Below are 26,596 nucleotides of genomic sequence, written 5' to 3' on the forward strand. Positions count from 1 at the left end.
TGTGCATTGTTTTAAGAGAGGAAAGTCCGAATTTTTATCTTTTTTTTAACGGATTTATGAATTTTGATATGAAACAAATACTAATTTCGAGATTATATTACACATTAGTAGTGACTTACACTTTACAGAAACTTCTTCAAATCTTTTTGGGCTAAGTATTTTGTTCTGTTAAAAATGAATCTAGATAGTTTATGGACGGCGTCTTACTAATTTCTCACTCTTCTCAACCTATATAAATTATAAAATAAATATATTCATAGCCATTGCTAGGACCAAACCCTGATAAAAATATACAATAAAATCGCCATAAACTTCCATTGAATAATGATAAAGTTGATTGTTCAACAACAAATCATATTGTGTACGTATTTTCCTGCTTAAAGTTATGTATTGGATTTACAATATGTGCACAATAAAATGAATGGCACTAGAGATTTCAATAATAAAAACACCATAAATTGAATGGTAGTTGACTTGAATTTGCTCCAGAAAATTTGGATTTTTTTATGGTAAAGATACATAACAACCCCCATTTTCGATTGTGCGATATTTGCCAGAAAACCGTTCGCCAGAAAACCATTCGCCAGAATGACAAACGCCAGAAAACCATTTGCCAGAATGTACCATTTGCCAGAATACCATTTGCCCGAAAGTACAGTCGAGTCTCTTACTAAACGAATTCCTATTAAACGGACTCCTATTAAACGAACTCCTACTAGACAGGGGTGAGCGTTATAGGAGACTAAGAGCTTATGGGATTTCGGCATTTTGGGGGTGTGGCCGATTATCTCGGGTGTGTTAAGAGTTAACGCAATACTTTCTTCGGCAAAGTTTTAGGGCTTGATAAGATCTACCATTTAGAACTTTGGTTCATAAGATTAGTTGGCAATTTGGCCGCTAGAGGGACCATCAACAATTTGATGCTAAATTGCACTACAGGAACCATATCAGGTTGTCAAGCAAACGTTACGATATGCGACAGCTCAAGACCCTGATAATTTGGAAGGATAGTGTCTTCGGGAAAGTTGTTGGGTACGCCAATAACTTACTGACGATGAGTTGCGAAGTTCGAAATTCCTCCACTGGGCGGCGCTAGTGAGCAAGTAAATTTGCAAAACCTTATATCTCAGAATCCCGATATCTTAGGAAGTTGGTGTCTTCGGCAAAGTTGATCAGTATGACATAAACTTACATAAAAATAAACACTTGTTTCAAAATTCTGCCACTAGGAGGCGCTAGTGAACTTACAAATTTTAGAAATCTCATAGCTCAGAATTCTGATAACTTAGAAAGTTGGTGTCTTCGGCAAAGTTGATCAGTATAACATAAACTTACATAAAAATAAACACTTGTTTTGCAATTCTGCCACTAGGCGCCGTTTACCGGGTTTTTTCGTCTTTTTTCGATTTTTTTGGCGGTTTTTCGGCTTGGCAAAACTAGTGTCGTTCCCCCCGATAACTTAGAAAGTTGGTGTCTTTGGAAAAGTTGATCAGAATGACAAGAACTTACATAAAAATAAACACTTGGTTCAAAATTCTGCCACTAGGAGGCGCTAGTGATCTTTCAAATTTTAGAAATCTCATAGCTCAGAATCCTGATAATTTAGGAAGTTGGTGTTCTCGGCAAAGTTGGTCAGTATGACATAAACTTACATAAAAATAAACACTTGTTTCGCAATTCTGCCACTAGGCGCCGTTTACCGGGTTTTTTCGTCTTTTTTCGATTTTTTTGGCGGTTTTTCGGCTTGGCAAAATTAGTGTCGCTCCCCCCGATAACTTAGAAAGTTGGTGTCTTTGGAAAAGTTGATCAGAATGACAAGAACTTACATAAAAATAAACACTTGGTTTAAAATTCTGCCACTAGGAGGCGCTAGTGATCATTCAAATTTTAGAAATCTCATAGCTCAGAATCCTGATAATTTAGGAAGTTGGTGTTTTCGGAAAAGTTGGTCAGTATGACATAAATTTACATAAAAATAAACACTTGTTTCGCAATTCTGCCACAAGGCGGAGTTTACCGGGTTTTTCGTCTTTTTTCGATTTTTTGGCGGTTTTTCGGCTCAGCAAAACTAGTGTCGCTCCCCCCGATAACTTAGAAAGATGGTGTCTTTGGCAAAGTTGATCAGAATAACATAAACTTACATAAAAATTAACAATTGTTTCACAATTCTGCCACTAGGCGGCGCTAGTGAACATACAAATTTTAGAAATCTCATAGCTCAGAATCCTGATAACTTAGAAAGTTGGTGTCTTTGGAAAAGTTGATCAGAGTGACATAAACTTACATAAAAATAAACACTTGTTTCGCAATTCTGCCACTAGGCGGCGCTAGTGAACATACTTACCTTACCGGTCAGGCTAAGGCCGGGGTGGCCTCTGCTGTACATAGTAGCCGCCTCCATTCCACTCGGTCCATGGCTGTATGTCTCCAGTTCCGCACTCTGCGTAGGGTCCGCAGATCGTCCTCCACTTGGTCGACCCACCTAGCTCGCTGCGCTCCACGTCTTCTTGTACCGGTCGGATGACTCTCGAGAACCATTTTAGTCGGGTTGCTATCCGACATCCTGATGACGTGACCCGCCCACCGTAGCCTCCCGATTTTCGCGGTATGGACGATGGTTGGTTCTCTCAGCAGCTGATGCAGCTCGTGGTTCATTCGCCTTCTCCAAGTCCCGTCTTCCATCTGCACTCCGCCGTAGATGGTGCGCAACACCTTCCGTTCGAAAACTCCAAGGGCGCGTTGGTCCTCTGCACGTAGGGTCCATGTTTCGTGCCCATAGAGGACCACCGGTCTAATCAGCGTTTTGTAGATGGTTAACTTCGTGTTACGGCGAACTTTATTCGATCGTAGAGTTCTGCAGCTGAACGGACTTCGTGAAAATCGTCCCACTCGTGTTTATCCCCGCTCTTCTTATTACACCCTCCAAAGCAATGTTGAACAGCAAGCACGAAAGACCATCACCTTGCCGCAACCCTCTGCGAGATTCGAAGGGACTCGAGAGTGTCCCTGATACTCGAACTACGCACATCACTCGATCCATCGTCGCCTTGATCAACCGTATCAGTTTATCCGGGAATCCGTATTCGTGCATAATCTGCCATAGCTGTTCTCGATCGATTGTATCATACGCCGATTTGAAATCGATGAACAAGTGATGTGTGGGTACGTTGTATTCGCGGCATTTCTGCAACACCTGGCGGATGGCGAACATCTGGTCCGTTGTAGCGCGTTCACCCATGAATCCAGCCTGATATTGCCCCACGAACTCTCTTGCAATCGGTGATAGACGGCGGCATAAAATTTGGGAGAGTACCTTGTAGGCAGCGCTCAGTAGTGTGATCGCGCGATAGTTCCCGCAATCCAACTTGTCGCCCTTTTTGTAAATGGGACACACGATACCTTCCATCCATTCCTCCGGTAATACTTCCTCCTCCCAAATCTTGGTAATGACCCAGTGTAGTGCTCTCACCAGTGCTTCTCCACCGTATTTTAGAAGCTCGCTTGGTAGTTGATCTGCTCCAGCGGCTTTGTTGTTTTTCAACCGGCCAACCTCCTCCTCAATCTCTTGAAGGTCAGGGGCCGGAAGTCTTTCGTCCTGTGCACATACTCCTAGATCTGTTACCACGCCACCTTCGGTACTTGCAACGTCGCCATTGAGGTGCTCATCGTAATGCTGCCGCCACCTCTCGACCACCTCACGCTCGCTCGTGAGAATATTCCCGTGATTATCTCGGCACATGTCGGCTTGTGGCACAAAGCCTCTGCGCGAGCGGTTCAGCTTCTCGTAGAACTTTCGTGTGTCCTTAGCGCGGTACAGCTCTTCCATCGCTTCGCGATCTCGTTCTTCCTGCTGGCGCTTCTTCATCCGGAAGACTGAGTTCTGCCTGTTCCGCGCCTGTTTGTAACGTGCCTCATTCGCTCTCGTACGGTGTTGCAGCATTCTCGCCCATGCTGCATTCTTCTCGTTTTTCAACTGTTCACATTCGCCGTCGTACCAGTCGTTTCTGTGATTCGGAGTCGCGAAGCCTAGTGCTGTAGCCGAGGTACTACCTATGGCGGATCGGATGTCCCTCCAGCCATCTTCAAGTGTAGCTGCGCCAAGCTGCTCTTCCGTAGGTAGGGCCACTGCTAACTGCTGCGCGTAGTCTTGAGCCACTTCTCCGTTACGAAGTTGCTCGATGTTGAGCCGCGGCGTTCGACTTCGACGCGTGGTGATAACTGTCGAAAGTTTTGAGCGCATGCATACAGCGACTAAGTAGTGATCCGAATCTATATTCGCACTGCGGTATGTGCGGACGTTGGTTATATCCGAGAAGAATTTACCGTCGATTAGAACGTGGTCGATTTGATTTTCTGTTTGTTGATCGGGTGATCTCCAGGTGGCTTTATGGATATCTTTGCGGGGGAAGAAGGTGCTTCGGACTACCATACCACGGGAGGCTGCAAAGTTTACGCATCGCTGGCCGTTATCATTCGATACGGCGTGCAGGCTGTTTCGCCCGATTACCGGTCTGTACAATTCCTCCCTTCCTACCTGCGCGCTCATGTCGCCGACAACGATTTTCACGTCACGCGGCGAGCAACCATCGTATGTTTGCTCTAACTGCGCGTAGAACGCTTCTTTCTCGTCATCGGGTCTCCCTTCGTGTGGGCAGTGGACGTTGATGATGCTGTAGTTGAAGAAACGGCCCTTAACTCTCAACATGCACATCCTTGCGTTGATCGGCTGCCACCCGATAACACGTTGTCGCATCTTGCCCAACACTATAAATCCTGTTCCCAGTTCATTGGTGGTGCCACAGCTTTGGTAGAAGGTAGCCGCTCGATGCCCGCTTTTCCACACTTTCTGTCCAGTCCAACAAAGTTCCTGCAACGCCACGATGTCGAAGTTGCGGGGATGTAGTTCGTCGTAGATTATCCTGTCACATCCTGCGAAACCTAGTGACTTGCAATTCCATGTTCCAAGTTTCCAATCGTAGTCCTTATTTCGTCGCGTGGGTCTTTGCCGATTGTATCGAGTCGTATTTTCTCCTATGTTATTCGCAATGGGGATTTTTACGGGTGGCTTATTGGGCCTACGCCAACACTCCTGTCTCGCCGGAGGGCCATCGTGCCAGTTCTGTTTAACGTCCCAACCAACACTGGGACGACCACGCTGATGGGGCTACCACCTTGGATCTAGCTGGGCGTGGTGCAGCGTTTCTTACTCAGCCGCTGGATGCCAGAACAGACGCTGTTTGAGCCGCACCTCCTTGGTGAACAGACACTCGGATCGTACCTCCTCAATCTAGCTGAAGTCAGAAGGACAACAGTGCCCAGGCTGCACTACCAGCTAAGCACACAACTCTTAGCTGGCGGTCTTTGTCATCGCTTGACCCGTGGAAGCATGAGGTAGGAACTTGTGAGGACCAGAGCTATATTGGACGCTCTCCTTATCGACTCACCGTTTTGCAGCCCTCGCGCTAGTGAACATGCAAAGCCGAAAAACCGCCAAAAAAGTAAAAAAAGACGAAAAAATCCTGTAAACGCCGCCTAGTGGCAGAATTGCGAAACAAATGTTTATTTTTATGTAAGTTTGTGTCATACTGATCAACTTTGCCGAAAACACAAACTTCCTAAGTTATCAGGATTCTGAGCTATGAGATTTCTAAAATTAGCAAGTTCACTAGCGCCTCCTAGTGGCAGAATTTTAAAACAAGTGTTTATTTTTATGTAAGTTTATGTCATACTGATCAACTTTGCCGAAGACACCAACTTTCTAAGTTATCAGGATTCTGAGCTATGAGATTTCTAAAATTTGCATGTTCATTAGCGCCGTCTAGTGGCAGAATTGCGAAACAAGTGTTTTTTTTATGTAAGTTCATGTCATACTGATCAACTTTGCCGAAGACACCATCTTCCTAAGTTATCGGGATTCTGAGATATGAGGTTTTGAAATTTTACTTGCTCACTAGCGCCGCGCAGTGGAAGAATTTCGAACTTCGCAACTCATCGTCAGTAAGTTATTGGCGTATCCAACAACTTTCCCGAAGACACTATCCTTCCAAATTATCAGGGCCTTGAGCTGTCGCATATAGTAACGTTTTCTGGACAACCTGATATGGTTCCCGTAGTGCAATTTAGCATCAAATTGTTGATGGTCCCTCTAGCGGCCAAGTTGCCAACTAATCATATGAACCAAAGTTCTAAATGGTAGATCTTATCAAGCCCTAAAACTTTGCCGAAGAAAGTATTGCGTTAACTCTTAACACACCCGAGATAATAGGCCACACCCCCAAAATACCGAAATCCCATAAGCTCTTAGTCTCCTATTAAGCGGATTCCTATTGCGCCCCCCGACCAGTGATCTTATAAGAGTCTCGACTGTACCATTTGCCAGAAAGTACCAATCCCCAGAATTTAATATTAAATATTAAATTCTGGCAAATGGTACTTTCGGGCAAATAGAAATTTTATTCATTTCCTAAGAATTAATTTCAGTCCATTAACATAAAAAATGTCGTCAGTTTCAATCTTTTACAAAAATTTGATATGTTCACCGCTAGGATGATCTCTTGGTTCGTTTCGATAAAGAACGACTAGAACTAGAACAACGAAAACAACTGGAAATGATCCACCGGTAGTTATTAAGCAAAGAGAAAATCGATGAAGAGATATCGATCATTACAGATACGCCTGTATGATACTAAGCTCGAGACTACGATGTAACTAGGGAATAAGTGCATAGGTCCACAAACATCTGGTATGGTGAAAATACTGCTGGCCGAAGTACATTAGGCCGATTGGTCAATGGATAGAATGGTGATCACGAATCGCTATTCAGTGATTATAGAACAGGAATCGGAACGGTTTCTTAAATTTGTTCGGTTTTCCAATAATTAGTTGATACTTCGACAATGATTTTTCATAAGGGCCTAACTGACTTGATCGATTTCTCTTCGTCGACTCTCTCTTTCGCTAATAACTTGAACAAAACGAACAAAATCATTATTCTTTTTGTTTCTATAGCAACATGCAGTTGTCTTCTTCGCATTTCAGCCAAAAAATCTTTGGAAAACTCAATACACATTCTGTGATAACACAAAGAGAGGATCGATGAAGAGAACTCGAAAATGTCAGTTAGGCCCAAATGAAAAATCAGTGTCGTCTTCTACAATATTAATATTTCCGTATTGTTTTACCACAATCAACAATTAATGTCAAAATCTAGTCTTACTAACTAAGAACAGCCTATGTTTAAAAGAAGGCAAAATTCACTAGTTGAACATCAACGGTTTCGATGCAAAACACTATTTTTATACATACAACTAAACAAATATCTCCCCAAGTAACCATGGTGTCTCCGGGATGAACCTGCCTACGGCAGAAAATCCCCGAATAAAGAGATAAAAAAAAAACCATGGTGCTGAAGCCTTTTTGCGTGCAGATATACGATGTATTTAGAGCAATCATTACTTTACATGCAACTTTAAGGCTAATTTAAAGTGGAAATGGTCAATTATAAAATCAAATTAAGATTAAGATTATACCGGTATAATCTTAGTTCAGTCGCATAATTGCCATTTTCACATTAAATCAACCTTAAATGTTCATGTAAAGTAATAATTGTTCTGAATACACCGTGTATCTGCATGCAATAAGGCTTCAGCACCGTGGTTACTTGGCTAGTTCAAATAGTGATTTTTTCCTTCTTCTAAACACAGGCTGTTCTTTCTAGTTTCATTGTAAGACAAGTTTTTGGAATAAATTGTTGATTATGTTAGAACCATAAAGTAATACTGGTATTGCGGAACTAACAGTTTAATTATTGAAAAAAAAAACAGATCTTAGACCCGTTTATTGTTCCTATATTTAAAAGAAGGAAAGATTCATGGTTAAAATACAGTAGCTCCAACTTCAACAATTATTTTAACAGCATAAAAGGAGAAAACGACAAAAAATAAAATGGCGCAAATAAAGTAAGAAGTTCATCCAGAAAGAACAGCAGATGATTAAAAGAAGGAAAAAACTATGCTGGAATTATTAGAATTAATTTCCTCAAGAACAAGCTTTTTATAGCATTTGATCAAGTGATATTCGGCCTAATGGTAATGGCTTTCGGGCAGTGACAGTCAGGCTAATGGTATAGGTGAAACCGTCGCATGAGTTATTGATTCTGTGTATTTCACTCGTTGCTTCCGAAAGGTTTTTGTTTATGATATTCGATTGACTTAAGTGTGTGATCAACAATTCCGGATAATTTTTCTGTTTGGCACAAAAATTATTATTTAAAGGGATCATGTTATTGTTATTGTCAAGAATAAGCTTAAAAAATTACTTTCAATTGAAAGCAGGGAATCTTTGAAAAATATAAGTAAAGCCAAAAATTCCATATCAGTAAAAGCTGGGAATGTGTTGAAGAAAGGAAAATCTTTGATGAGTATGGATCAAATTCCGTCAAAATAATATTTGATCAATTGGATCCACATCATGATCAATTTCTCCACAAGACAAATTTGTGGAAATGTACTAATTGTTAAAATAAGCTGTTGTGCGCAATAAAATATTTGAATAACATAACAGATTTAATTATTGTGAAGTAAAAGGTTTGATTCCACATCATTTTTTTGTTTCAGAGTGGTTTGCCCTTCTTCAAACTATAGGCTTTTCTTTAAAAGTTACTCTAAAATCATTTCTTGTTTGCTCTTACATCAGTTCCGATAATTTATTTAACTTTGGCATATAAATCAGAACAAAAATAAAATTTTACATTTTTACAATCGTTATTGTGGGCTAATCGATCCCAAACAAATAAAGAACACGAGTTATTTTTCAATTAGATTTTTTTTAAATTATCATTAGATTGGGAACACTTCTGGATTGAGAACTTTGGAAAATTTCTGGGGAATGGTACATTCTGGCAAATGGTTTTCTGGGAAATGGTTCTTTCTGGCAAACGGTTTTCTGGGAAATGGTATTTTCTGGCAAATGTCTTTCTGGCCAATGGCATTCTGGCGAATGGTTTTCTGGCAAATATCGCACAATCCCCATTTTCTATTGTAAAAGTGACATTTACAATACATGCTATGATGGAAAACCATAGGGTCTGTTGTTACTCTATCGTTTTAAACAATTGAAATCATGGTAACTACCATTCATTTCAGCGTGTTGTAACAATACATTCTGTTGTAGCTCTATGATCTTTTGTATCAGGGAAAAGAGGCTGAAAACCCGTTTCACTTCCTTCTATTTTAACAGCACATTGTTCACGCCTACAAGTTATGCAACCAGCGAACTGCGCTGCATCATCTTCAAAGTAATCAACAAACAATCTATTCGGGTTGTCACAATTGGCTAAGATTAACACAACGGACTGCCAATTCCAGTGATAAGAGTCCGCTAGTCAGGTGACCTCCAATTTATGGTGTTATGCGACTATATGATTACCGTGACTAGGAATGATTGGTTATCGCTAACGGAGCCGGTGGAGTTGCCTAACATTGTGTTTATCCGAGATAATCAGCTATCCTCCTCAAGTCTCAAACTCGAGGCTTAATAAGAGGGGTTTATTATTAGCTTCAATTATCAAATCTCTTTTAGTTACCAAAGTGTAACTGCCGACTAGCTCAGTAGAGGAGCCTTCCTGAGACTCCCTGAAACAACATCTTAGGGTCGGCATGATTCTTGACCAGTTAATCGCGGGCAGGGAATCTTCGCACTGTAGTACAAAAAACTCACGTCATGTTACGTTATTACACACATTTATTCCCGGACTCTTCCGGCCTCTTCTTCTCCCTGCACTTTCCCACATTCTTAATTTACTCTAACCTGTCTTTTCATCTATTAGGGGCCCCTTCTTCTACCTTCCACCTTTCTCCACCACACAGTGTACTCCTCCAGGTCTTCAACGATGGCGACGTGCACGGCTAGTGTCTGTCGGTTCTTCTGTGGCCTTACCGGATGGCGAAGCAACGCAATGGCGTCATTTACAGGCCCTTCTGGTCTTCCAGCGGCCTAGGGGGGGGGGGGGGGCTTGCGGCACTTGAACTCCTACAGAACCGAAGTTCTGTCCAAAACAGCGGGGTTCTGTGAAACCGAAGTATGGCATTATTGTTGAACTGCGTGTTGAGCGGACCAAATTACCTGTTGTCCTTCTTCGCTTTGCCACTTTTCACTTATCCTTCAACTCTTTCTTTATAAAACGTGTGGAACTTTCGCACTACTTCAACCTTTCAGGTTGGCGATTCTTTTGTAAGTCACAATCATGAACATAATGGAGTGCAGTTGAGTCCCTGACCTTTATTGTTCGGGTAGTGACCCGAGATCACAAGACATAGTAGAGTAAGGTGGGGCAAAAGTTCGACCCTAGTTGAAAATTCAACTTTTATCAAAAAATCGAAGCTGATAAAAATAAATGAATACCGTGTGATGATTCTACTGCCCATGAGCTAAAATTTTGCTGAAAAAGTAACGCCAAATGTCTTATCAATTTTGAGTTACAACACTTTTTGTATGTGTGTGTTTTATTCGAACTCTTGCCCCACCACTGGGGCAAAAGTTCGAATCTAATGTTTGTGGTATTTCGCTAACCGTAGCACACTATTTTGACACTTTGGTAATATGAATATCTGAAACCACTTTATATTTGATGTTGGAACTGGAATACACTTTAAAGTTCGATCTGGATTTTACCCAAATCAAGGTTAAATTTAATACACCAAAAATTAGTAGTTTTCCGCCAAATCCAGATAAAACAACTTTTTTTTTCAACTCTGATCGAATTTTCTTACTAATTTCTTCATTATTAGAGATCATATGTACATTTTACACAATTTTAGGTTTTTACCTAAAGTTGCCCTATGACTCGAACTTTTGCCCCACAATTCGAACTTTTGCCCCACTATGTGTAAAATATGATTTCCAAATCTTTTTTGCAAAAAGTTATACATGCTAAAGCATCTTCAAAATATGCCTAGTTACACCTCAAAATAAAATATCGAATTCGATTTCATTACAATTCCATTTCATGCGTTGGAAGGACCATGGCATGTTACAATTTTTTGACCAAAAACCAACATTTTGTTATAACTTTTCGAAATATTGATCAATTTCCATAATTTTTGGAGTGAAAGACTCTTTTTCTAAAAGGTTTCGAACAACCTTGACACCCGAAAGAAATAATTTGAATTGAGCTCAAAAGCTTCAAAAGAAACTCTTGCCCCACTCGAACTTTTGCCCCACTTTACTCTATTCGTGTCCGTTAAGCAATCTCTCAAAGAATCCTTCCATCTTGCTTTCCCTTATCGCCACCCCTTTCGGGCTACCAACAGCATCCTTCTTTCCCTCTGGTGGTGGGTTGTGGAATCTGCAGGTATGGCGGCGCAGTAAGGTAAACTATCCTACTCTTGCCTGACAACTCATTGACGAAGAAAACTGCACAACACATACGAACACTACCAGCACTATTTTAAATACGATATACAATTTAAACAAAATCTCAAAAACACTCCACACTGAATTCTTACCCTATAATTTTGTTATAACTTTTTGAAATCTTGATCATTTTTTCTAACTCTTTGAGTGAAAAATTCTTATGTTAACACCCGAAAGAAGCAAAACAAAATTTTTAAACGTATTCTTGTCCCGCTCTAACTTTTGCCCCTGTTTACTCTACATGGAGCAAATTGATAGTAAAAAAACGAGGCAGGCCGGGAATTGAACCCATGACATTTCGCAAACGAATCAGAAGCAAGTAGAATTAGAATAGAATACATTTAGGCGCTGTACAAAGTACAAGCGGCGGCATTTTTTCCGCAGTCAAGTTCGCAGATTGTGAACAATACTCGGTACCTAATTAGGGTACGTCCATAAATTACGTCACGTGAAAATTGTCCATTTTAAACCCCCCTCCTCCTATGTCACACTTTTTGTATGGGAAATTTTTGTATGGGAAATTTTTGTATGGGTCGTCACACTTTGCTAGGCTCCCCATCCCCCCTTAACGCGTGACGTAGTTTATGGACGATTCCTTACGTAATTTATTTTTGGTCCTTTACTGTCAGATCGGTGTAACAAGCTAAATACAATTTACACAAAATGCAATTTACTTGGAAAAAAATATACGGTAATGAATATTATTGGGTACCGGACTGAACACACATAATTTAATGGTTTTCTTTATCGAGGTCTTGAAATTAGTCTATGGTACAAGAGAAGCTGCCAATTGGAATTGCTCACGTAGTACCCTAGTAGACAAAAAAGTGCTGTAAATTAGGTTAAGTGGTTAAATAGTAGTTTACGCAACAAGATGCACGAGTCATATTCCGACAGAAACTCTGATAAGAATTTCTCCAAGACATGCTCCAATACTCCTGTCAAAAGTTAAGGAATTTGGCCAAGGATGCCTTTATAAATTACTCTTGGAATACCTCCAGGGATTTTTCAATAAATACCTTCAGAAATTCTTCCTTCACAAATTCCTCCGGGAAATCCTTCAAGACATCCGACAAGAATTCCTCAAACAACTTCAAGAATTCCTTCGAGAATTCCCTTCCATGAATTACTTTAGGAATACCTTTAAGACTTCTTTCAAGAATTCCACCAAGAAGCTCTCTAGGAATTTCTCCAGGAATTCCTTGGAAAATTCTTTCAGGAATTCCTCCAAGAATTCCTACAAGAATTCTTCCAAGAATTTCTTGAAGAAATTTCTGGAGAAAATCCTGAAGGAATTCCTGGCGTACTTTCTGGAAGAATTCATGTAGTAATTTGTGAAGGAATTTCAAAAGAATATCCTGGGGGAATTGTTAGAGGAATTATTGAAGGATTTCCTTGAGGTATTCCTGGAAAAGTTTTCGAAGTTTTTTTTCTGGATTTTTATTTTCTGGAGTAATTTCTGGACGAATTCTTCGAATATTCTTTGAAGGAATTCCTGGAGTACTTCTTGGAATAATTCTTGGAGGATATCCTGGACGAATTCCTGGAGAATTGGCTGGAGCAATTCCTGGAGGAATTTTCGGAGTATTCCCTGGAGGAATTCCTGCAATATATCTTGTTGGTATTCCTGGAATATTTTCCGGAACAATTCCTAGAGGAATTCCTGTAGTAATTCCAGTAAAAATTCGTAGAGTAAATCCTGGAGGAATTACTGCAATACTTGCTGGAGAAATTTCTGGAATACATCCTAGAGTATATTCTGGAGGAATTCCTGGATGGATTCTTGGAGAAATTCGTAGCAGAAGTTTTGGAAGAATAACTGGAGAAATTCTTTAAAAAATTACTGGGGGATTTTTTTGTGAAATTTTTGGAGAAATTCTTGGAGAAATTCCTGACGGGATTTTTGAAGGAATTCTTAACAGAATTCTTGGAATAAATTCTGGAGAAATTCTGAGAAGAAGTCTCGGAGCACTTCCTGGCGAATTACCTGTAGGAATACTCGGAGGAATGTCTAGGTTTGTCCCGGGAGTATTTTCTTTAGGAATTTCTGGAGGTTTCCTGAAGAATCTTGGAAGTAATCATGAAAAAAATTCTGGAAGATTTTTTGGATGAATTCTTGAAGGAATTTCTGGAAAAAATCCTTGGAGATATTTCTGGCAAAAATCCTGAAGGGATTCTTGGCAGAAGTCTTAGAAGGAGCCAAGGTGAAATTCTTGGAGAAGGTCCTGTAAGATTTTTTGAGGAATTCCTGAAGAGATTCTTGGAAGAATTCTAGGCAGATGTCTTGAAGGAATTCCTAGATGAATTCTTGGAGAAATTTCTTGAAGAATTCTTGGACGACTTCCTGGCGGAGTTCCAAGAAGAATTTAGAAAGGAATTCCTGAAAGAGTTCCCAGAGGAATTCCTGAAGGAGTTCCTGGAGCAATTTCGGAAGGATTTTTTTTTGGCGCAATTCCTTAGCAATTTTCGGAGGAATTTGTGAAGACAGCCCTGAAGGAATTCTCAGACGAATTCTTAGAGTAATCCTAGGAGTATTTTCTTGAGGAATTACTGAAGGTTTCCAAAAGGACCCTGGGGGTATTCATGAAGGAATTTCTGGAGGAATTCTTGAAAACGAAAATCTTTTAAATCCCTGGAGGAATTCCTTCAGGCAGAAATCCTTAGAGGAATACCTGGAAAGATTCTTTGAGGAATTCTTGGTGAAAGTCTAGGAGGAATTCTCGAAGGATTTCCAGAAGGAAGGAAGGAAGGAAGGGCAGGAGCACCTATTTTGGGTACTTGCTGCTGTAACTCAGTCAATTTTGGACCGACTGACTTGATTTTTTAGACACGATCAGATTCGCACTAGCCATGTGCAAAAATTCAAGTCAATTGGTTTGAAATTGACTGAGTTACAGCAGCAAGTGCTCAAATGGTCCCAGACCCTACTTAAAAATACATTGGGTCCATTTGTATGCCAGTGGACACTCAAATAGCAAAACATAGAGATACTCGTAATATAAGGTGCGACAGACACAATCGTGAACAGAAATAAGAGTAGAGCCTGTAGACCTTGAAGGTCTTAATTTCAAAATAGTTTGGAAAGCCTGGAATATCGCATGAATGTATCAAAAGCAGTGCACTGAGGCTCCATTACCAGAATAGACTACATTCCACGAATATTTTTTAACAATTTAAGCATAATACAGTATGTAGATATCGTAACCTAAACTTCAAAGTGTTTTGGAAGCCATTTGTATTTCAAGAAATGTCCAACTACCACAATATCGAGTTGCTCGTAGCATTGCGAGGTCTAGTGGACATCAGCATGACTAAATTTCTTGAACAAAGTGAACACAAATGATGGTAGATGTTGTAGATCTTAAGAAAATGAATTCCAGAGTAGTTCCCGAATAAAAGATACAGTAAAAAACCCGAACGTTGTATTGTAACAGTACTATTTAAAAACATATTTTTACAATAGACACCACTGTAAAAATAAAAATTCAAAAACAATAAAATGTAATGTAGACACCATACAGTAAATTGTAAATAGAATTTTTACAATATACATACGGGTTGTTAAGTATCGTAACAATATAAAAAAAATATTTTTCTCCATATATATATATATATACAGGGTGTTAGGTTCATGAGTGCAAACTTTTTAAAGGGTGATAGAGGACCATAAATGGTGAAAAAAATTGTTCTACGCATATGGTCAAATCTCAACCGTTACGTAGCTATTGGACTCCCCATGTTTTTGACTCTTATTGCCTTAACAGGCTATAACTTTAAAATGGTCAAACTTATCGCAGTTTTTTTACTCTTATTCGAAAGATTATTGAATTTTCTATCAAATGGCATCTTTGAACCGATTGGTTTAGCTAAATAATTAAGTTGTCTAGAGCAAAATAGCTAAAAATAGCGTGTTTTTATTTGTTTATGTCCATTATCTTTAAAACATGCGTAATAAATTAAAATTCTTTCTTTGGGAAAGTTGTGGCCCCTGTTCCACTCTACAATTTGTTCTTTGACGCCAAACTTCTAACTCTTATCGTTTTCTTGCAATTTTGATTTAAATGTGCAGCACAGTGCGCAAAAAAGTGCTTACCATGACGATTGCAAATTTCTGATCTGAAATGCGACGTTTAAATCAAAATTACAAGAAAACGATAAGAGATAGAAGTTTGATGTCAAAGAACAAATTGTAGAGTAAAACAGGGGCCACAACTTTGCCAAAGAAAGAATTTTAAATTGTTACGCATTTTTCAAAGGTAATTGACAAAAACAAATTAAAATACACAACTTTTAGGCTATTTGATCTAGAAAACTTAGTTATTTAACTAAACCAATCGGTTCAAAGATGCCATTTGATGGAAAATTCAATAATCTTTCGAATAAGGGTTAAAAAAGTGCGATAAGTTTGACCGTTTTAAAGTTATAGCCAGTTAAGGCAATAAGAGTTAAAAACATGGAGAGTTCAATAACTACGTAACGGTTGAGATTAGACCATATGCGTAGAACAATTTTTTTCACCATTTATGGTCCTCTATCACCCTTTAAAAAGTTTGCACTCAGGAACCTAACACCCTGTATATATATTTGCAAAACCATACATTATATTGTAAATGAATTGTTCTAAATATTGACGTGGGTTTTAATATACCGTACATTGTATGGTACACGTATGGTTTAAAACAATAAAATGCACCGTAAATATATTGTTTTTAATTGTAATTTCACTACTGGTTATCCTACATTTAATTAAATTGTTTTGGAATGGTTCTCTTTTCTTATGTTGTATTGTTTTACATTACATAAACCATATAATGTTATATTATCTTGTCATTTTCCTCCTGTTAATGGCATCTTAGGCTTACTAGCATTATGAGAATGCGCTTTGGGAATTCTCCAGAGCGTTTTGGATAACCCTTTATATATTGGATCGCCCACGTCTAAGTCTGAGTAGTCTCTGATTGCATTAACAGTTGAAGCTTAGGCTCCCATGCTCCACCAGCCAGATAACCGGGTTTCGCAAACTAAGCATTATTTGTGGCAACACTTTGAGCGGCATGATGGAACTAAGCCGAGCGCGCTAAGTATTATTAGACCACTAATGTAGTTGCATGAAGTGGGTGACGAGGTACATAAGTATCATTACAGCGTGCTTAACCGTTATTGCAATATTGAGGCTCCAGTTTGACTAAAGTTTGAAATACACGGGGAAATACAAAACAACTCATGAGAAAACTGTCAAGTTCGATTCAAGTATAAGTTAGGTTAAAAAGCGAACCCACAGACGAACCTATATTAGAATTTCTTTCAGTGTTCAGTCCAGTCCATATGTTAAAGATGGCTCTACGTCAAAGATAAAGTATTCCTCTCATCGCACTCTACCAACTTAGCCCGCCATATCTCTTGGATCTGCAGTTCTTAAGACATCTGGTTTACTACTTATTTAAACATTTTATTGACATTAAATTGATGTTTCAACTTATTCACTTTTTTTTTCTTTCCTTTCCTTTGCATCAACAAAACAAAGCACGGAAAAAATCTAAAACTGAATAAATAATTAAAAATGCACGGAAAAATAATGTTTCGGAAAAGTGAATGGTTCAAACGTAAGAAAAACAGTATAATATATTGTTACATAAAAATCGTATGTAAATGTATAGTAGCTACAATGTGCGAAGCTTTTAGCGAACCATTTCATTACAATATACATTATTGTAGCTGAATTTTCTGGGAGTGCATTAAGGCTTTCTGGGTATCGTAGACTATGTCCTGTGATGATTCATCGTGTATAAAATTTGGTATAGAATGTTGGATTTGTGACACAAACTTCGGAGTACTTTGGAGGCCTTAGAATAGCTCTGGGATCAAAACTTCAATAGACTATGATGGGTAGTAATACATTACGTGGCAAGGATCAGTGTTGATTAGCAAAACGATGAAATTTGAACAAAAACATAAAGAATTTATAAAAAGTACAAAAAAGCCACGTAGGTATTTTCGGCTACCAGCAAAAGGGGAGAGGTACCATGCATTGCTTAACACAAATATTACCCTTGAATATAAAAAAAAAACATCCAAACAAAAAAGGTTTAAAAACAAAGAAGATATTGCATTTCTGCCAAAAATAGATCGTCCCGGGAGTTTACGGGTTATCCAACGAGGATTGCCGAGTTGGACAATTACGATGAGTGCTGTAAAAATCGAGTTTTGCACCGAGTTGAGTGCGACGTTTTTTGCAATTTCATAAATTAGCGCTTGAGGATAGTTTTTAACAAAACTTTTCTATCAAACTGTACACTGATGTTCATAGCCATGTTTAAGAAAGTTTTATCATAGCAGGTTATACTGTACAGTTGTCACAATTTTTCGAAACTACGTCCAGAAAACATCAAGAAGTTGATCAAAACTGAAAACAGTGCTGTAATAATTCATTACGCAACGCAAATCAGTGCTGTAATGAACCATTACAGCACTGCTAATTTGGTGTGGGGTAGTAGGCCTTTTCCTGTCAGAAATGCGTGACAGCCTATTACGATGGAAAATTGCAAAAAATAAAAAATAAACCTCCCTCCATCATGAATTCAAACATAATCTTTCTTAGTTTTTTATATATATTTTCTTATATGATTCCCTTTATATAAAGCGAGCAACACATTGAAAATGTGTAGTTTATTTGATTATCTCATGATATTCAACTTCACACCTTCTTACTATGTCATTCTACGAGCACCCATTTTATCGCACTTTCATTCATCATCTAGCATCGTAAAGCATGAATGAATGTCGTACACAAAGCAGGCCGTGGTGATTCTTATCGTCCTAAATTCCTTTCACTTTTTATAACCTTCCTGCCCTATACCGAATCCCAAAGGAATCTAAATTGGCTCTAAACACCTTGTCTGACCCGTGATTTCGTGTTCCTGTGTCGGTATACGAGTGAGCTTCCTCCGCTCATTCAGAAAAGGGGACCGGGTATTGAATGGAAATTATCATAAAAATTCATCCGATACGATCGGATTTCAATTTGTCGTCGCTCGGAAGGCCCTTCATCCTTGATGGGAAACGAAAGCAAGTATGTAGTACGTAGTCTGTGTGGGCTGCTGTGAGCAATCATCACGTGACGATCGCTCAGTCAGGGCAGCTCGAAACAAATGATTATTATTTTTATTATAATTCTTTCGCTGCTGACACCCTCGACAAACTCAATTATGTTGGGCGTTGGACGGCGGAGGTGGGCCACCACCTTATAGAGTAAAGTGGGGCAAAATAGGATTGGGGCTTTAAAAAGGGTAACAAAGCCATTAAATAAGCCTTATTTCAATTGTTTGATATTGATTTTTTTTATTTCCTTTTTGGCAAACATTTTAAAAAATTTTGAATAAAAATCTAAAAAAATATTTGAAATATATTTTGACCATTATGAAAGTTTCTTCATTATTGTCAAATAAATATTGTACATTCTACCGAAAGAATGATTCTATAAACCAAAGTCCCTCTTACACCCCACAATACTCTATCGTCCTTTCGCACACAACCAACACTGGGCGAGAGAGGGAAGATGAGCTATTTGCATAACACTTGGTTATGCTGCTCTGTGCACTGCTCACCGGATGGCTGGATGCTCTTGTTGTTGGGGATGTCATAAAAATTTGAATACCTGAGTGTTCTTTTTTTTCCTGCGTTTGGCCTGTGTCTTCCCGCGAGATTGTCATAATAATGAACGAGAGCAGAAAAAAAAGGTAAACATAATCAGCATCCACACGGAGTGGCGGGCTCGGGACCATATTCCATCAGTCAGGTGCCATGATGGGTTGGCGCTTATTCGAGAGCGGCAAAATGTGCAATCATTATTTTTTCTCGGGAAAATCTCATTAAGGTGTTTTAAATTGCAAATTCAGCTCACGGTAGAAAATAGAGAAATAAAATCGCATCAGGATGAAATTTGAGTAAATCAAAAATTTATGCAGCAATTTTATTCAATTTCTTTCTGCTCATATCACTAATTGTGTTTAGCTCACTTTAGAACAAATAAACGAAAATCTCGATTCTTGGAAATATGGCAATTAAAATATATGCTGACATTTTTCATTACGTTAAGTTATTGAAATATGTAGCTAGAAAAATGAACTCTTTTGATTAAGAAATAGTAAATAGCAATATTTTATTCACAATATGTTGCATTGAACTTCAGTTTGCATTTGAAACAGGAACCTGAATTGGGTTGTTCAGTGGATAAAATATTGATATTTACTATTTCTCAATCAAGAGAATTCATTTTTCTAGACAGATAAAAATAGTGAGGTTTACACGTCATGTAAATTTCATTTTAGTCATGTAAAAGTCATGCGATGATGGTTTACATGATAAATCATGTAAATTTGTGTTATATGTCATATAATTACTCAAATCATGTAAATTTGTGTTATATGTCATGTAATTACTCTGAGTCATGCTAAATTACAAGACATATAATGAAAGTTTACATGACAATGTCATGATATTTACTTGATATGTCATGTAAACTTCTATGATATCCCACGCTCCAATTATGCGCATATAACATATACAGAATTATACACTCATTTTTCGATCGGTGTAGCTACAATTATAACGTGATTTTACTGCGTTCTAATACTTTTGTTTTGATGGTTAAATTAAGAAAACAGTTTTAATTGCCATGGACAGTTCAATCGATAAAGTGACAGTTCACAGCATGGTGTGAAAGGCATGGAACGTGATTTTACCAGGGGTGTAAGTTGACTGTCAACTGGGAACAAATTTCGCCTACCCTCTACCATGTTTTCGAACCTGTAGAAAGACATAACTGCCAAACAAGAAAGTTTGAATTTTCGTTTGCAAAATTTATTTTAATACCGTTTTATCATGCTAAAACCAAGTGAGTAAGTAATTCACACCCAAAGGATGTTATATTCAACATATTAGATTGAAACTTTTCATTCCGAAAAAAATCAGTGTTCTGTTTTCACCATTATGATATATAAGCCTCTACTCTCGTTTGTTTTTGTTGTTGCTTTTTTGAAGTGCGGAAATCGGCTGAAAATTGAAAACTTTCTGGGCGATTATTTTACGTAAATGTGTGAATAATTTAACGCTATGACTTAAGAAATTTCGAAAATGATCGAAAACACTGATTATTTGCATCAAAATCGATAGAAAAACACTGATGTTTGTGCTACTGTCGATGTTTATACCGTCATTCCCGTGGATCTAAGACGATTCGGGGCAAATAAGGGCTGTCATTTGACACTAGTCTTATAAACATTGTTGGTGCCGCTTTTAATTGCCTTCATTATAGGTTAAAATTAAAGCAATATCCACAGAAGTAGAAAATTTTTCACAAAATTTGGTGATATAGTACAATTAGTAAAAGGTAGTAGGGTCGCCTAATTTTGTGGTAGGTCACCATTCACCGTGGTAGTAGGGACCCATTCACCGTGTATGAGAAATTTTATTTTACTTTGTTTAAAAATGATCAAAACAACCCAGCCAAGAGAATTTTCTTCGTTTAAATTCATTTCAAGTAATATCTTGCAAGATTTTATTAGAAAAACGATTGTTCAAATTTTCGATTTTTTCTAGATATATGGGACAATATGGGGCACGGTGAATGGAGACCATTGATTTTTAGGGTACCCATTCACCGTGCCTTTTTGTTTCAATTAAAAAGTACGAGTAATCGTACTTTCTTGTTAAATTTACTTCGGTAATGCAAAATACATACCTGATATGTGAATTTAATTGCTTCTTGGTGGAATAAAAACGTTACTACATTTAGTTTATCGCTTAAATCACCTTAGCGCAGTTTTCGTTTTTTCACTATGAATGCAGTGAACGAGCAGAAACTCGCTTCATGTAAACACACTTTAGTGTCAAAATGATACTTTTAAATGTTTCTAATGAGTGTTTTGACATGGTAACAATACATTACTGTTGTATTGGTGAAATTGAAGGGAAATTGTCATATCATTCAATCATAATATGGAAATAATGAAGAAATATTCGAAGGCACACGGTGAATGGCGCCTTGACGGTAAATCATTAAACAAAAAAATGTTTCTAGATTGAGTTTAAATAAAGGCAAAAGTAACATGACCGATTTCTCTTCGTCGACTATCTCTTCTCCAAATTAAAGTGAATAGATGCAAGTAAAGTTGAACTTGTTGATCATAAAACACTAGGTTGGGATGCGATCTTGCGTCCAAACGTCAAAAAGTTCAATCAAACTTGCATCTTGTCACTATAATTTGAAGAATAGAGAGTTGATGAAGCCCTTATTAAAACTCAATCTAAGTTTACAAATTAGAATCAACAGTAGATGGCGCGCCGGTGGGCATGTTTGGGTGGGCGTAAAGGGTACACTGAAAGGCGGCTTGCAGTAATGACAAGCATAAAAATGTTTTTAAATTTACCATGGCAAAACATTATCATCGACCCACCAACGCTTCTTGTGTGCGTTTTGTTTCTTCTCACATCAACCGGTTCGATAGCCGAGTGGTAGCGTGCGAGCCTGGTGATGTCAAGGTTCTTGGTTCGAATCCGGTTGCCAACAGAGACTTTTTTAATTGAAAATCGAGCCCATGAAAACATAATTCTGTTGAATTGAAACGAAAATCAGTCTGCACAAATTTAGTGGCGTTGTGTATTTAAATTTACCCTCAGAATAGTAATTTTCACCGCAAGCCGCCGTTCAGTGTAGGATCTTTTTACGAATGAGGGCCATAGAAAAAAAAATAAGATGTACAATTTCCATACATTTGCATGAAGTTGTGTGATTCATGAAATTTTACAACAACAATTATAAAACCTTTTTATAAAAGTACCTTGCGTTGCGTAGTATGAATAATGTTAAGTAAAATAATATTCAATACTTAACAGTACTTCCAGTTACTACTGGAAATTTGGTTTTCATTAATTTTAAAGGTTGGGAAGCTATGGTCTAGATGAAGTCGTTTCTTATACTCCCCATTGAATTTGAATATGTAGTAGTAGTAGCAGAAAAACGTGCCTGGACAACAAAACCCACCCATGAGGAAAACAGCTGGTATCAGCTACAGTGATATGGCCAAAAGCGTGAAGGTCGGGATAATACCCAAAGATTTTCCCACCGTCCAACTCACTACAGCCCAGCTAGACCTTCTACAAGAAGCACTCCTGCTCAGAGTAGTTCAACACCGAAACGAGCCAATAAAACCCTAATTCAACAACCTCGTCTACAAGTCCGGTTACATGGTTCTAATCTGTAAGGATCAAAAGACTGCTGACTGGTTAAAGAAAATATCCCCATCCATAAAACCCTGGGAAGGTGCAGAGCTGATGGCAATGGACGAAGTGGGGATTCCACGTTCAGAGATGATCCGAGTATTCTTCCACAAAGCTCCAGCTATGACGACGATCGAATGAAGGCTCTCATAGAAAGCCAAAATGACGTCACAACGGCCTCCTGTTCGGGCAAGGTTCGGCTAACTGGAAGGCCGACCCAAGAGAAATCTGAGGAAGTCTCCGGTTCGGGCGAGGTTAGTAAATCTCACCCCAAAAGCACCATAAAGGCTAGTCAGTCCGCCTCTGAAGGAAAAACTCGAAGCTTACATGCGACCCCCTGCTCTAGTGGTACCAAAACAAAGGTATCTAAACAGGGCAAAGGGGGTGCAAGAAGCGACAGTTTGACCACAGAGGCGAAACTGGCGGGCCAGGTCTCTACAGGGAAGAGAAACAACCCAAACTGTAACATCAAACGACATACTGATTATTATGCATTGTTACGATCCGCAATATCCAAAGCCGGACAGTCGTCGTCCGGAAAAAAACGGGAACCCCGGAAATGATGACTAAAGTTCTGCAAGTGAACCTCCACCATACTGAGAGCTCCACTGGCATGCTCTGTCGGAGGTTCACCAAAAAGAATCTAACCGTGGCCCTCATCCAAGAGCCATGGGTCAATAAATCCAGAATACAAGGTATTGCACAACACTCATGTAAGTTGGTATATGATGACAGCCAGCTTTCTCCTAGAGCTGATATTTTATTACATAACAACTGTATATACTTTCCAATTTCAGAATTCATAAAAAGAGATGGAGGTACCTTCCGCTACAGGGAGTAGAGAGATCTTGATGGTCTCGGCATACTTCCCAGGTGACGTGGACGAAATCCCTCCTCCAGAAATAGCTGCGCTTGTAGCCTACAGCCACCAACACAACATCCCCTTCGTCATAGGGTGTGACGCAAATGCACATCACACCGTATGGAGAAGTACAAATATGAACACCAGAGGTGAGTGATCTTTACTGTACGGCAAATCCTCCAGAAATGCCGTGAATACCAGGTCCCAACGCATCACCTGTTCATCGACTTCAAAGCGGCATACGACAGTATCGACCGCGCAGAGCTATGGAGAATCATGGACGAAAACGGCTTTCCTGGGAAGCTGACTAGACTGATTAAAGCAACGATGGACGGTGTGCAAAACTGCGTAAGGGTTTCGGGTGAACTATCCGGTTCATTCGGATCTCGCCGGGGACTGCGACAAGTTGACGGACTCTTCAACATCGCTCTGGAAGGTGTGATGCGACGAGCCGGGCTCAACAGCCGGGGAACGATTTTCACAAAATCCGGTCAATTAGTGTGCTTTGCGGACGACATGGACATTATCGCTAGAACATTTGGAACGGTGGCAGAACTATACACCCGCCTGAAACGCGAAGCAGCAAAGGTCGGACTGGTGGTGAATGCCTCAAAAACAAAGTACATGCTGGTAGGCGGAACCGAACACGACCGGATCCGTCTGGGCAGTAATGTTACGATAGACGGGGATACTTTCGAGGTGGTGGAGGAATTCGTCTACCTCGGATCCTTACTGACGGCTGACAACAACGTGAGCCGTGAAATTCGGAGGCGCATCATCAGTGGAAGTCGGGCCTACTACGGGCTCCAGAAGAAACTGCGGTCGAAAAAGATTCACCCACGCACCAAATGCACCATGTACAAAACGCTAATAAGACCGGTGATCCTCTACGGGCACGAGGCATGGACTATGCTCGAGGAGGACCTACAAGCACTCGGAGTTTTCGAGCGACGCGTGCTAAGAACGATCTTCGGCGGTGTGCAGGAGAACGGTGTGTGGCGAAGAAGGATGAACCACGAGCTCGCTGCACTTTACGGCGAACCCAGCATCCAGAAGGTGGCCAAAGCCAGAAGGATACGGTGGGCAGGGCATGTTGCAAGAATGCCGGACAACAACCCTGCAAAGCTGGTGTTTGCAACTGATCCGGTTGGCACAAGAAGGCGTGGAGCGCAGAGAGCACGATGGGCGGACCAGGTGGAGCGTGACTTGGCGAGCATTGGGCGCGACCGAGGATGGAGAGCGGCAGCCACAAACCGAGTATTGTGGCGTACTATTGTTGATTATGTCTTGTCTTAATGATGTTGAACAAATAAATGTATGTATGTATGTAACATCCGCTAGTCTCTATATAGAGGATTTGTACTCTGTACCACCTCTGAATCCGTTGAACATGCTCTGAAACTTCCAAATGACTCCGAAGTCCCCCTAAAACCCGCCCATGTAACACACTCACACCGCACCACTAAACATCAAGCTTTCTGTTGGTGGTGGTGAGATGCGTGGGTGAATCCCAGAAGGCCCCAAGTCCGCAGAAACGTGTTTGTTTACGCAATGTTGTTGCGGCCTTTTCAATTGTTGGTCTTGAATTGTTTTGAATATTCCCATAATTATTGATGACTAGTAATAAAGCCGTGAAAACTCCCCTCTCGAAAATTATCTTCGAATGGATTAGGAATCGAGCACGCTGTTTCCAGTTTGCCAATGGAGGGATAACCATGCTGACAATAATATAACACGTGGATCGCACAATGAAAAAATAAAGCGAAAATAAACTCCACCCAGCCAGCATTCCTTACCTTCGGGGAACACCTGGCGCATCTTCAGGTACGAGGTAGTTAGTCTAATGATGGAAGCCTTATCGAGCTGCGACGTGATGGCACTCGGCAGCGGCAGCAATTTGGCCAGCTCGAGGAACTCGGCATTTTCCTTCTCGCGACGGGACCGGGCCGCATTCTTGCTCTTCTCCTTCATGGCGCAGCGCGTGGCAAGACCTAAACGAAAGGAACGAAGAAAAAACCGGCATTTAGTTTAATCCGCAGACGATGACGACGCACGGAGGGATGGTGCGAAATAATTAGAACAAATGGCATAGATTTGTGTAGGAAAGAATCGGAAAATCAATAAACGGGCATCATGAGCCACAAATTAATAAGATTACCAAACAAAACTCCAATCGGTTATTTCCATCCTGTTGGGAAGGGAGCGATTCAAACAAAAGCTGCCTTTGAACAGCGTCAAACTGTTGGCCAATCGTTTTTATGGGGAACTAATGTGTGTTTGCTTAGCAAATTGGTTCAGGCAATTATGGGTAAGATGAGAAGTTTAGCTTATAACTTAGGGAATCAATTGCAAGATAAACTTTCTGAATAGCAGTTTTGATTGATGTTAAAGTATCGAACTTATGCCAATATGTTTGTATTCTGCCTTTTCCTTCATAGCTGTGGGTATATGAGCCCATTTTTATAGGGTGGGGTGGGGCAAGATGGGTCACCTAAGGATGGATCACCATAACTTTGTAAACACAAATCGTATTGGTTTGTATTCGTCCGCTACTCTTTGATACACTAGCTAGCTATGCTAAAAGTCAATAAAAGTTCATTAAATACAAAATATGATGTTAAACAAGCAGTTTTGAAAAGTGATCGATTTTGCGCCGTGAAAAAAGTGCGGGGCAAGATGGGTCACCTTTTAAGTAATTCACATTTTCTCAACGAAAAACGTCAAAATATAAGATTTGTTCCGCATTCATATATGCTCCATATCCATACTGAGTAAACAGGAGCTACTAGTAAACATTTTATAAATTTATATGGAATATAAAAAACTTTACGATTTGAGTGGTCCTAAGGCGATTTTAAAATCGATGTTTTCGCTAAAAAAATATCATAATTTTATGTTATAATTTTGAGCGTCCATTCCGCTTGATTGAAGTCACTTATGAGATAGTCTTGTAAAAAAAAATAACGTTTGGAAAATTTTAAGTAGGAAATTCTGAAGGATTCTCAGAAATAACTCATTTTTGGGGCCTTCGCAAAAACCGGTTTT

At 39.5% G+C, this 26,596-nt stretch overlaps 1 protein-coding gene across 1 annotated transcript in view; it reads right to left on the reverse strand.

Annotated features, from left to right (window-relative positions):
- Positions 1-25,560, reverse strand: part of LOC115253434 (protein single-minded) — a 69,180-nt gene extending 43,620 nt beyond the window's left edge. The window contains exon 1 of the mRNA XM_029854913.2: positions 25,348-25,560. Within this exon, the coding sequence (XP_029710773.1) occupies positions 25,348-25,522 (175 nt within the window). The 5' untranslated portion in view covers positions 25,523-25,560. The remainder of the gene's footprint in view (positions 1-25,347) is intronic.
- Between the last annotated feature and the right edge of the window lie 1,036 nt (positions 25,561-26,596).

This window comes from Aedes albopictus, chromosome 1 (assembly GCF_035046485.1).
Source record: "Aedes albopictus strain Foshan chromosome 1, AalbF5, whole genome shotgun sequence".
Classification (NCBI taxonomy): Eukaryota; Metazoa; Arthropoda; class Insecta; order Diptera; family Culicidae; genus Aedes; species Aedes albopictus.